Source organism: Sander vitreus, chromosome 3, assembly GCF_031162955.1.
Source record: "Sander vitreus isolate 19-12246 chromosome 3, sanVit1, whole genome shotgun sequence".
Taxonomy (NCBI): Eukaryota; Metazoa; Chordata; class Actinopteri; order Perciformes; family Percidae; genus Sander; species Sander vitreus.
In genome coordinates this window covers 4,553,151-4,566,947 of record NC_135857.1, presented here as the reverse complement: position 1 = coordinate 4,566,947, position 13,797 = coordinate 4,553,151, and the positions used below count along the sequence as shown (strand labels likewise).

Sequence of the window (13,797 nt, the reverse complement as noted above, 5' to 3'; positions counted from 1 at the left end):
AAGAAACAAAAAAGTATCATAATTATGAGTAAATGTGAGATGCGGGCATTATACAGTGCCATCTTGGGACGTTAGGGTGAATCTTTGTACAAATTGCCAAGTAGTCAAGTGTATACTGCATTTCCCATGTATATAATGGCTCTTAGAGGTTCTTGCAAGCATGTATGCAATAATGTAATAAGCTGGAATCCACGTCAGCATGCTTCTCATTATTGGAGAAAAGCATAAAAGGAATTAGGTGTGTGTCAATGTTTAGCCAGTCAGAAAAAAATTGCTACACAGCTGTAAAGAATCTAAACTAACCTCTCTTGTTTAGGCCAGAAAACTTTTCAAGATAGTGGAAAAGGTAATTTAAAAACTAAGCCCTTGGACAATAAAGAACACATCATAAAAATGAGTTGAGACAGCTTTCCCATTTCTAAGTGGCTGAACAGGTGCATTTCTGATTTCACGCTGCACTGAGCCAGTTTACAGTGATTGCAGGGGAGTTGCAGGAGACAAGGCATGTTTACAGGGGAACTTGGGAGATGGAGTAGTGTTTACACATATGCCGGAAGGAAGAAAATAGTATAGAGCTTTGCGAAGGAAAAATGGAGTGATGCATGACAAAAAAAGGAACATAAATGGGAAAAGGATAGAGATGAGGGAAGCCAGTGCAGTGGAAAGGACATGAGACCTGGGCTTAAGGAAAGCACAGGACATAAGTGAGAGAGGAGTGCCCAGAAAGGAAAGGCTTAAGGGCAGTGGGAGGAGGAATAGCGTGAAGGGATGGAGAGCAGATGAAATAAGTGAGGAAGGTTAATAGTGGAGATGAGAGATTTTTTTTTTTTTTTATAAAAGTTGGAAAAAGGGGAGACTGACAAAAAGATGGAAGAAATGAGGAGAAGCAAGAATGATCAAGATCAAACCTGCGGCAATATGTGGGCTTTTAGAGTGTCAGTGACTGATAAAAGTGTCAGGAGGAAGTTGGAGAGCAAATACCAATTCATGCTGTGCTGTGATAGAGAGGCTTGGTTTGCCACAAGACCTTACTAACACTGACTACTATCAGAGATACAGAGGAATTGGAGATTGTGAGTGTGTTCTGTATGTGTGTGCAACCTGATCCAAAAAACATTAAAAAAGAACAGAATTTATAGAGACACGGACTACGTTTAATGCATATAGTATTCCAGTGTTTGCCTTTATTCCGAAAAAGACAATATTCCGACTAAGCCGTTTGGATGGCTAAAGAAAATTAAAAAGTCCATTAATATTCCCGTTTACATGCAGCCGTGCAAAACAGGACAGCAAAACCGGTGGTGGACTTGTTCGACCGTGCAAACACGGCCTCCATCTTTCATTGCTCTAACCACCTTCTAGAAAAGGTTGGCGTTGCGATGTTTGTGCATATCCAAAAAAGTCTTTCGTAATGTTAAAAGCAGCGGTGTTTCTCCAATCCGACCAGAGGTGTGGTCTTTTATTTTGGGCATGCATCTCTACCGCAGCCGTGCAAACTGTTGGCTGGTTGATTTGTGTCCAACAACCATAGCAACGCACAGAGCTGACCGCAAGCCGTAAACAGGCAAGAGGCCGTAAACTGTCACAAACTGCATTTAAAACCCTGATTAGGACGCAGATTCAAAATGTGCTCTATACATGTCCAAAGAATGCCTCTAAAACCTGAATAATACCAGTATATCCCACATGTCTGAATCAGGAAATGCTATATTCGGAAATATTAGTCGGAATATCCAAACAGAATATCAGGGGCGGTTCTAGGATCCGACCTTTAGGGGGGCTCAGCCCCTAATGAGAATGTGACACGGATACTGTGCCTTGCAAAATTGTTAATCCCCCCCCCCCCGCTAAATCAGTAATTTCACTGGATAACAATGAATATATGTATTTATTATTATAACTGAGGATAAATGCAAAATATTGAACATGTGAAAAAACTACAAAAGTCCCTTTATGGACTACATCAATCAAATGAATGATGATGAGGTTTTGTAATTTGTTTGTAATTGTTTGTCCTCTGTCACTAACAGACAAGTTCGCAACTCTAACTCTTTAACAAAAAAATGTATTTGTATTTTATTATACTTTTTACGGGGGCTTGAGCCCCCCTAAAAAAGGTCTAAAATCGCCAATGCAGAATATGCTGTTTACATGACCCGTACCAAATTTGGAATATTGTCATATTTGCAATAATAGTGGCATGTGCATGTAAACATATTCAATGCTACCCAAAGTCTTTCTCTCAGGCCATTTCAAAGGAAACCAGTCTGAGGTTTTTGTCTGGATTGCTGAGAAACTCTACTGGTGCCAAAGCAGCTCAAAGAAAGGCAAACTCAGACTTTTCCCACTTGTTTCATTAGAACACGTCAACATTTTCTCCAAAGGGGTTCTAGTGTTACTGTGATTAAAAAACAACAACAGGAAGCGTGACAATGAGTTTATTGACCGAAGGTTTTCTGTATCTTGCAGAGGCAGAAGGTTTGTGGAATAGCCTGATGAACATAGTGGTAATGATCTCTGTCAATCCGTGCATTTGTTTGTATTATTTTATGGACATAGATTTAAAACAACCACTGATTAACTTTAGGATTATTTTTTCACCCACGACATCTACGGCGAAAAAAGTATTTTTAAGCTACAAGACTTTCATAGCCCCAGTGAGCTGCTTTGAATTGGCATATTTTATTCTTTCCCCTCCCTGCTGCTACTGAAGCATAACTTATGAGTGTACCAGAAAGGCTTTGTTTGGTTTCTCTGGGAATTGAGCCGAGAACTGGGAAATTGGACCAAATGAAAGCACAAAGCAGATCAATGGCAGCATAGTTTGCAGTTGCAACAGTTTTTTTTTTTTTTTTTACTTCATCATTAGAATTCAGCACAGCTAAGCTACACTATTTGACAATATTATAAATATCGTTGTCACATCTTTGTACAACATATTTAGGCAGCGGTTAGTGGCATGTGGATTGCATCCCTTGTTTCGGTGTGTGTGTGTGTGTGTGTGTGTGTGTGTGTGTGTGTGTGTGTGTGTGTGCGTGTCGATATAAGGTAGAGGGCTCTTACCTTCCATCCTGCCTAGTGATTGTGTAACCATAGGACGGGTTGTTGATGAAACTGATGTTGACGCCAACCAGCGGTGTTCCATCCGATGTCACTACTTGTCCACGAATGACACAAGCATGGCTGCATGGGAGTGAGAAAGACCAACACAGTTACAATGATGGAGACTTTTCGAAATGTAACCAAGAACAGTAGAGTGTAAAAAAAACCATACAGTAAGTATGGATGTTATAAGGAAATACTGTACACAATAAACAGGCGTACAGAAACAGAACAACCTAACGCCTCCTAGGGTGTCGCTAAAGGTTTTTCTATCCAGGGTGAAAGGATAATGAGATAAGGAAGCTTTACTCTGCTTTCGCTCTAATTAAAAAAAAGAGGATTTATCTTTTCCATTACAGAATGCACGAGAGGGAAATAATAGAACTGCAGATTGCAAGACTTGCTTGGCTGGTTATCAAGACCTTGACAGATTTCCAGACTGACATCAAGTCTCCAGAAGCTGCATAAATTAGATCTGATCATCAGTCCCCACCAATCAATAGCGGGAAGTCATCCAAATTCACCTCTTAATCTTACTGAACTGATGAGTTGAGACCTTGCTGTATCACGTCTCTCGCGACGAGTTCTGCCTGTGTCATTAGCAAGGCCCAACTCATGGCTGGTCACCGTTTCTGTAGTCGTTTGCAGAAAATGGGTCCCCTAACAAATGCCTCACTGCCACTTCTTCATCAGACCATGGCTATTTTTAATACATTTGGGTCTTAAACACTGCCACGTACTGGAAAACAATTAACACTAGTGTGTTAGTAGCTGCCCTCATCATGTCCTTACCAGAGGCAAGAGCATTCACCCCACACTACCCAGGGTCCCCAGAAACCCAGTTTTATGTTAATTAGGCCGGGTGTCCTTCAGAAGACCTTGGCTGTCCACCACTGCACTGTAAACAAGCAAAGGGATACTGCTCGGAATCCCAAAACCAAAGATCTATCTGGATGTATTTACATAGAATTACTACTAAAGTTAACCTAGCACTGGCCTGGCTGTCTATGATTAATCATTCATGCCGACAGTTTATTTTAGAGTCTTGTTTGAAGAGGCAATCATCCCCATTTTCTTCAGATGGAGCTGCGAAAGTGGAACTATCTCCTTCCTGCCTCTGTGAGCCACATGGGGAGATGATTCCTCGCTGTCAAGACAAATGATTTAAATATTGACATCAAACAGAGAGAAAGAGCGGCAAAGGAAGCGTGAAGCATTCGCTGCAGAAACTTCCCGTCCGTAGGAGATTTTTACTAGTCCAAGAGGATTCGCAAAGTCGAAAGGGACTTCACAATATCTCCAAGCTCCAGTTTATCATACAGGGCAAAGGGAGGACATGTAGTGATAAATGAACTCAGCAGGAAATCATCTCTAGTTTATGTTTTTTAAAGAGGGAATATTATGGATGGCAAGACTTACTCTTACTCTCACATGAACGCGCAAAACTAAGGGGAAGGGGTAAGACAGAGAAATGAGACGCAGCCTTAGTCTAGTCAAGTCATGTAAGTTATGTTAACGTATGACGCTGGTACCCCGCACCACTTCACTAACTTTTTATTTACTTCTGATTGAGTGCGAAGATCAAGTTTGTATGTTGTTTGGATATGAAGAGGGCTAGTAATGCTTATGACACACACGTTCAGACCAAAGAAAGTGATCCGGCAATTCGCCGCAGGGTTTACACTGGTGGGAGTGTAACTTAAAAGGGCCATTTATGTGACATCTTGTTATTTAACCCCCCAATGTAGCACAAGTAGACTTTATATTTCACAATTACTGTTCTGCGTCAGATCGTTCATAGATCTCGAGATTTCCGACCGCACATGAAGGCACAGCGCCTCAAAACGGACCGACGAGTCGGATCGGCGGTCACATGATTGGCCACCGCAGCATGACGTTGGCTTGTGCTTCTCTAAAAGTTTGAATCTGTCTCAACTTTTCGCTGTGTTCAGTTCAGTCACCTTATTTTCCCAAATGGATGGAACTTGATCTGCAGTCAGGAGTGCAAGGTAAAACACACACATTCAAACAACATACAAATAAACAGGACACCAATACAAAGACATGAAGTACAAAAATGTTGTAAAATGTATGTAATATATACAACGCAATTTTACACCACAGGAGCAATCTCTAAAAAACTCTACATTACATGTGCAAATTCAGCCGAGTCATTGCACATGCAACAAAGGAGTTTCTACTCCTACTGCTCTTGAACCAGAGTACTTTTGTTTCATGAACAACTAATGTTATATCAATTTACCACAAACTGCCTGTTTCAGCAGAGGTGGGCGTGTAGCTCTGGAAAACAAAGGACTTTTAATAAAACTGAACAACCTTTGGTCTGAAAAAAACAGTCATGCAGTATAAATAAGTCGCAAAATTGGAAAATACCCCCCTTTATCAGCGTGTAATTGTAAGGAAACTGTTCAGTAGTATTTCAGACAAAATAAAAAAGGCAAGCCAGACTTAAGTGGAGAGAACTTTCAATGAGCGAGGCTAATAAATGGTACCATCACCGCAGAAGCAACAAAAAACATCAACCACACAAATGACTTGATTATAGGGTAAACCCTGATGCAAATATAAGCATGTCACTGCAGCCCTCTCTTTCCCTGTCTGCAGGTTCCACAGTGACACAGAAGAGCGTAAAACGAAGAGATGTAGAGCTCTCCAAATATATAACGCTGCTAAAAGGGATAGAGAACACTGAGAAGAAAACAAACAAGCAAGAGATTTTCTGACACTAATGGCCTAATGCTAACAAAAGAGTTGAATATAAAATGATGAACGCACAAGCCTGTAAAAGCGAATGGCTTCTGCCTTGCTTTTATAAGCCAGCTATCAATCTTTGCCCAAATTGTTCCATGGACTAAGTTCATGTTCACTATTCTAGTCAGCATCCACAGCTGGGCCTTGGCAGTCTCTTGTATTATGTGTCACGGTGGAGAGTCGAGAGGTTTTATGCAGTGGCAGATGCTTTATTCAGTGGCACCTTTGCAGCTTTTTGTGGTGGGAAACATCAGAAATAGCACTCCAACATGTCTACTAGCATGAGGAAGCGGTTCATGGATCAATAAAGGGATGATCAGGTGACCAGTGCAGGCATATCAGGAAGATGCTGAGACCGCGCCCTTAAGGCTCATCTGAAGCCCAAAGCCCCCTGTCATAACCGCTCATATCTGTCAGTGGGTGGGGAATGAATACCAAGCATGAATAATAGATAGATCACTGATATTTTTAGGTGAGCAGAGGCCTCCAATCTTGCAGCTCGTCTCTGGATTCTTGATTTTACTTATTTATGGCTGCATCTTCTTGTGAGAGAGAAGAGTATTACTCAATGCCTCTCCCCCTGTCCAGTGAAGAAATGCAAAATGTTGAGTGGTTCTTGAAAGCCAGAAAAATGTCAATGAGGGAAAATGTCACTAAGTGTGTTACAAGCGCCTTTTCTCAAGTATCGGCTGACACCGGCACACAAATAGTTTAAAAACAGGCTTTGGAGATTGATGCCAGATGATGTAATTCATATAGATATTCTTTTTCTTTTTCCAACTGCAAACCGCCTACTGATGTCTGATCATATGCAAATGACTAACTTAGAAATGAAAGAGCCACATGCTGAATACGTACACTGGAGAGATAAAAAAACAAAAAAACAAACATGTTTTACTGCAAACAATGAGCTAAGATGGACAGCATTGGGGTGGCACACAGCACATTATTCACATTTAGAGAGCAATACTAATGTGTTCTGTTGCAAATGATACCAATGGAAATGATCCTGCTGAGCAGGGACACTTTTGAAATCAATTTTCCCTTCAAGAACAAAGCAACAGCTCTGCTGGACTAAAAATAGTTATGTCTTAACTACAACCTTCTGCCATATCTTTGAAAAAAAGAAGTAAAAAAGCATCAAATAACAACACCACGCTGTGAAGTTTGTTTGATTTGTGTGCTGTTTTTGACACCATTTTACAAAATGTATCACCAGAGAAATATATACTCAATTTATTTTATTCTCAATTTATTTTTGTTCAGACTGCTGCCTGTTTGTTTATAGGCCGAGATGAGAGAGATCCATAAGCAAGTGGGATGCAAATAAGGTGACACACAAGCCTCACAAGCGATTAAAGATGAAAAGAGAAGGAGACAAAAGAAAAGAGAGGCAGGGGAATCTTATGGGACGTTGACAGCCTTCCTGCCTGATATGAAAGCGCTTCAGATTCCATGGCTGGGGTGTCGTGGGCTCTGCCTCTGGGAGTGGGACTCAGATGGATTACAGTAAAAGTAATCACAATACATGAATATGAGATGCCTGTCGTGCAAGGGAACGCTTCTTGCTTTTTGCCACATTCTATGTTTGTCCATCATCATCTGTCCATCATCCTTCTAGCTATGCACGCCACCAGTCCCTGCGCATTTCAGCTTCCACTGCCTAAAGCTGCCTCCCCCTCCATCACACAGACAATTTGTTCTGGGTTTTAAAGAAGCAAATATCTTACACTCCCTAAGATCTGTCAGTGCAATAACAATAGCGTCGTAATTGCTGGCCTTCATAATGAAAACCAACCTGATTTGTGCTTGCATCTGAAATATCATTACTTTAAAAAAAAATTAAAAAAAAGAAGCGGGATGTTTGCTATAATGCAAATTCAGTTAAGATTACTGTTTACTCCAATGGAAATGAGCAGAGCTACACAACTGCGTATACAATCAAAGTCAAGCATCCTGAGTAGCTGAATTCAAACGTGGAACAAATTAAATCCAGCAATGACTAATTTAACTGACTCAACTGAATGAGAAGGCTCTCACAAGAGCATGACGCATGAAAAACAAATGACGATGCAGAAAAAAAAAAAAAAAAGACAATTCTGGGGTGTCTGGTGAGAGTAATGCACAAGTCACTCACTTTCCATCGAAGGGGTTGGCTCCAGGGATGACGTGGGTGCTGTCTCTGCCCACCAGGAAGTGCACGCGGTCATAGAAAGTCTGCAGGTTGCTCTGTGCAGAGGACATCTGTGTCTCCTGGATGATGTCCAGGGGGTCCGGGGAGCCAACACACAGAGAGGTGGTGTGACAGGTCGCCTGCAGACAGCAGTCTGGATCCATGCAGTCCACTAGGCCATCTGACAAGGTCAAACAAGACAGACAGACAGAGACAGACACACACACACACACACACACACACACACACACACACACACACACACACACACACACACACACACACACACACACACACACACACAAACACTCTCTCTAATTAAACAACAGCCTGGACACACACCTGGCAAAAGAAACTAAGGATATATATATTTGAGTCACTGGGGCATTATTGACTTTGGCTGTTGTCTTACGACATATTTGGAACCATGCTATGTACATCTCATCGTGGAGAACATTTGAACACCTCTAGAATTGCTTGCGGTGTTCTGTGTGTAATTTGGATGAAATAACACAAGACAAGAAAAAAGAGCTGCTGTGCAATGCACTTTACTTTACTAAAGTGGGTCATTGGACTCCCTACCCTTTGCTTTCAGGCGCCTATCTGGCCAGATGGGTGATAAAAATAAACCCTGCTGTCAGGAGTCAGTCAAATCCACAGCAAAACCCCTTCTTTGCCAGGGAGAGCCATGTACTGTAATTGTAAAAAGGGGGGGGGGGGGACGATGACAAACAGCCCCTGTATATATAAGGGATTCTAGCACATTGCTCAAACCCAGAATAAGGTCTGGAAGAAAGAAAGTCACGTCTTCCATTTGGCCCCCTGAGTGGCGCAGCCCCCTGGCTGGGTCTGTGTGTGTGCCTGGCTCTGCTCGGGGCTAGTTAGAGGGCAGAGCAGGGACTTCCTCCTGGGGCCAGCGCACGCTCGAGGCCTCAGGCCAGCTACTCTGCTTTTAATAAAAACCTGTTGTCCAGTTGACTGACTGGAAGCCATTCCTCATCCTCACCTGCATACGAATACAACTGGAAAGCCTGAAGCGGGTACAGTATATTCTCAAGCACAGAGGTGCTTCTTTCTAGAAGTCTAATCATGTCTAGCTAAGAGTCCCTGCTGATGTCTGGCCAGTGTCAGAAGGCATTGCTGTGTGCTGTTTGTGATTTTACCTCCATCGTTGTCCTTGACATCACTGCAGGCAGTTTCCATAGAGGTGTCACAGCCAGTGCCCCTCCAGCCCAGCTGGCACACACAGTACCAGCCATTGTTACCCAGAGTGCACCTACCATTTCCATTGCACAAACCAGGACAGCCCTCTGTGTAACAAAACAGGACAATGACAGAGGTCAGCACTGAATATTAAATCAAGCCGGTTTAACGGGGAACAGATTAAACAGCCAACTGTATATTGTTTGTGAACAAACACTAACAATCAAAATACGACAACAATGCGGGCTTGCTGATGACAATAGTATGTGTTGCTAATATTTCTCTGATAGCAATACACTTGGTTCATGTTTTTTGGTTGTGTTTGTTTTGAACCTCCCGCCACTTGGCGTTAATTACACTGAAGGTATAATTATTATAGAGGTAACTGCACACAGGTGTTGCTGACACTGGAGAAGCAAAGTGTTTGTTACCCGTGCGGTAATGACGGTACGTTTTGTTTGTCTATGATTTGGAAATAGACTAATGAGAGATACAGCGGCTGTACTCTGTTGATTATGAACGATAAGAGATAAATTGGGTTTGTATTGTTAACACTGGACATATGGTCGGTATACGTGCAGTTTAGTGTCCCAAATTCCCCATACAATAGCCGCTTTCCGACCGGAGGGATTTTTGCAGTTCCTAGAACATAACGTTCCTAAAACCCTTCTCTTCTCCTGTTCCAACTGGACCAATTTGGGGATTATTAAGTTCCTGTAACTCTTTCAGCTCCTACTTCAGGGCAGGGTCTTTTCCATTTTCCCTTTGCTTCATAGTGGTGGTTAGTTGGCTGTGTTATAATAACAAAAGGTCAGTTCCTATGGCCACACGGCCAGTGTGAACGCAAATGGCAAAACCGGTTTTGGGGGAGAGTAGTTAGTAGAACTGTTTAGAAGTGGACTGTTCCTATAACTACGTTCCTGTAACTACTTGGTCGGAAAGAGGCTAATGTCCTTAATTATGAACCTGCTAAACCACCTGTTTAACAGGTGTTTGGGTTGGGGTTAGGGTTAGGGCAACCTGTCTCAAATAAGACCCTCATCATTTGGGACACTCAAGTTTTTGGAAAATAATTTGGGACACTAAACTGTAACCTATATGGTCATCTACTGCATGCATCTAAAACATACCTCTTTGGGTTAGCCTTCAACATTACATAATATTACATTTCACCTGCAGTTATTTGCTTGTTTTTAATGTGCTTAATGTACTGGTTTTATTGTAAAGTGTAAAGCACCATATAAATAAAACGGATTATTATAATTATTATTAAACAAAGAGGCTATCAATCAGCCGCCGTGTTGGCCTTTTTTTCACTACAACACTAAAGTCATGTTAAGATTGTAAACGGGTGAGGGTTGCTATAATGACTCCCAGCTGAAGTTGATTAATTCAATACACCTTTTTGTGAAGCTTCTAATATCCCTTTGAAGTCCAATCAGATAAGAGGGATCTTCTAAATCAATATTCACTCATTACTACAGTAGATTGGCCTCCTGTATCTATGCCACTACAGCTGGAGAATGAGAGCAGAGGTGTCGATGCTGGCATTCCTGCACAGAATTGGATCCGTTTTTATGTGATTTTTCCAATGTGGCCATTATGATGATCATAGCATTTCTGCTTTTGTTGTCTGCAACAAACAAAACTGCATTAGTTACTGAAAAAAAAAGCTTAATATCATCATTTGCTTTCTGTTTTGATAAGTTGTCTCCAGACCTTTTCCTTAGCAATCAATAGCATCATCCCTTCAGGGAGAGTGTGTGTTCTGTCATTAATCGAAGAAGAATGCTAAATAAAATGTGAATAAGGATGAGCTGGATAGCATTATGCAGGGGAGCACTTTGCTTGCTCTGTGTTCCCCGGGCATGTGATCCCAGGGGATCTAAAAGCAGTCTGGAGCAGAACGACAGGTGAGACATTCCTCTGCTTCTCTCTGGATAGGTCTTCACAAGGACATAGATCAGAGGATTATCTTGCCCATTTTTCTAGGGCTGTTTGGCATTTATCTGGTAGCTCGTGGTTCGTATCCCCTCGCTGAGGCAGAGGGTAGCATCTCAAGATATCAAACGCACAAGGCTGTCGCAGTTTGTGTTGTTAGCAAGCTGCCTTGATAGGGAGAATGCTAGGGTGACCCATTTTATCAACTAAAGAGACTGGGGCGGCTGTCTCAATGCTCTTACATCACACGGGGAGAATAGGAGTGGGAGAACGATCGAGCTAGAAAGAAAGAGAAACGGTTACGGTGAATGGGAGGCATGTATTAAAGGGAGAAATATCAGATGAGGGAAGAAACAGTGATGAGAAGGAAACGGAGATAAGTACTTAGGAAGCTAAAAGGTAGAAGCAGTACCAAGAATAGATGGGTAGCTGAGGAAGGCATCAGTTGCATTTTGGTTGGTGCAATACAGAGAAAGGACAGTATCATGACATGATTGATAATACAGCCATTGACCAATGAACCATCCACATGTATGCATATTATTGCACATGTATGCCTCATAAATGGGGATTTAAAAAAGTAAAAGCAGAACTAGTGTACATTTCAGGTTATTGGAGGTTTCAGGTTATAATATCTCACATCTACCTGTGGTTCCCTTCTGCTCTCATGTTCGTCTAATATAGAAAGCTAAGCCACTATATATATATATATATATATATATATATATATATATATATATATATATATATATATATATATATATATATATTGTTCAAGAACGAATCATGAAACATGGCAAGTGCTCCTTTGAATTTATGTAAAAAAAGAAATGGTAACTAACATGGGGATAAATTGTGGAGCACTTAAAAATGGTAAGAAAAAGAAATTATCCCGTTTACCCTGAACAAAGGGACCCACAGTTGAAGGCTAATGGCATTACAAAGCGTCTTGCCTCCTAGACACGTTTGGACATTAGGCGTCCTTTATTGAGCAAATGGACAAAACAACTCTGGTTTAGACCAGTGGAGACAGATGATTAGTAAGCTCCGAATGTTTATCACAAGGATAAATAAAGATCCGTTCTCTGCTGGCCCCAGTTCAACGTAATTGGCAACCCTTTCAGAGATGAGCCCCTGCTGAGCCCTGCCTGAAACAGCTCCAAACTTGAGGCTGCACGTGTTCAAAGGACTCCTCTGGCAGCCACGCTCATGCCAGGTGGTCCATTACCAAGGACACAGCGAGAGTGAGCGAGGGTGCTGGAGGCAGAAAGGCAGGGTTGCTGCAGAGCCTCCACCCCCTGCTTGCCCTGCACCAACCAGACCATGAACTCTTTTAATTAGAGAGGATGCGGCCTCAGCACCTATCAGGCCCTGCTCACAGCTGCACACTCATCCATAATGCATGGCACAGGTTATGAAGCCCTTTTTTCTCTCTCCTTTTGAGAAAGTGAGGCCGCACACAAACCAAATATTCAACACATATAGAAAGCAGCACAACTTGACTCGCCAGGTGTGAAAGTGCTAAGTGGAGATTATTTACTGTGTGACAATATGGCAAAAAGTTGATGGAAGGTGGGGATCTTTAGAATGAGTTGTTTGGGGCGACAAGAGGTGCATAGTGTTTGCATATGTCAAGGTAGGGGAAGAGCATGGTGTGTGTGCATGATTTGTTAATGCTGGCTGGAGTTACAATGGGAGGAGGGCAAAATAGAAGGAAGGAGGAATGCCATACCTTTCACTACCTTATCCAGATAGTGAGCTTGGGAGATAAAAGACAGGACATATAAGGGAGGTTTGAACAGTGCCACTTCCATGACAAGACAGCAAGGCAAGGTGTTAGTTTACATTACAAAAAGGTAAATAAAAAAAAGGAAAAGTGCAGCCATGAGGCAAAATCATGCATTACAAGCAACACAACAAATACAATCCAACACAAAGGGAGAGGGATGGAGATGGAGAAAAAAAAGACAGGTTGGTTGTGGAACACAGAGAAAGAGAATGAGAGAGAGAAATAAAGAAAGAAAGAGTGAAAGAGAGGTTAAAAAAAGGGATATGTTCAGAAAGAACATTTGAATCTGTCCCCATTTATCAACTGCCAGGATCGGCAGAATATCTCAGGGGAGTATTTCAAAAGCAGCGTGATTGATGCACATATTACCACCCTTAAATCTCTCAAGCAATATCCTACAGGAGGTCAGGATGTTCAACAAAAAGCACTTTTAATCTTGAAACAGCTCTATAGACGATGAGGTCAACAGAGGCTTCGGCAATGACGGGGAGCTGAATTGGACCTCCTGTGCTCCACAGCATGGGGCTTGGGGCCAAACGCAGAGCGTCTCAATAATGAAAATTGATTTAAATTGAGATCTTTGGCTTCTTAATGCATGACACTGAGGAAGATTCTTGTCGAGGGAGTGGGGATCTCAATATGGCACTTATAAAAGGCCCATCAATAATGTAAGGCGGGCATATAAAACATTCACAGGCTGAGTCAAGGCTCTGTACTCAAGCAGCTCTGTTCCAAAGATATGCACGAGAATACTGTGAGAAAGATTATCTTCATCATCTATTTGAATATGTAATATAAGACTACTCAACTTTTGTCC

General features: G+C 41.9%; 1 protein-coding gene across 6 annotated transcripts in view; it reads right to left on the bottom strand.

Moving 5' to 3' along the window:
• Window positions 1–13,797, bottom strand: part of tenm4 (teneurin transmembrane protein 4) — a 143,007-nt gene that overhangs the window by 55,092 nt on the left and 74,118 nt on the right. For 5 of the 6 annotated variants that reach the window (XM_078243215.1, XM_078243231.1, XM_078243237.1 and 2 more), the window contains 3 exons: window positions 9,211–9,357; window positions 8,012–8,228; window positions 3,064–3,183 (listed from right to left, as the gene is read on the bottom strand). In XM_078243215.1, the coding sequence (XP_078099341.1) occupies window positions 3,064–3,183; window positions 8,012–8,228; window positions 9,211–9,357 (484 nt within the window). Of the gene's footprint in view, window positions 1–3,063; window positions 3,184–8,011; window positions 8,229–9,210; window positions 9,358–12,923; window positions 12,951–13,797 lie in introns of all 6 variants that reach the window. The other variant, XM_078243223.1, reaches the window with a different exon arrangement.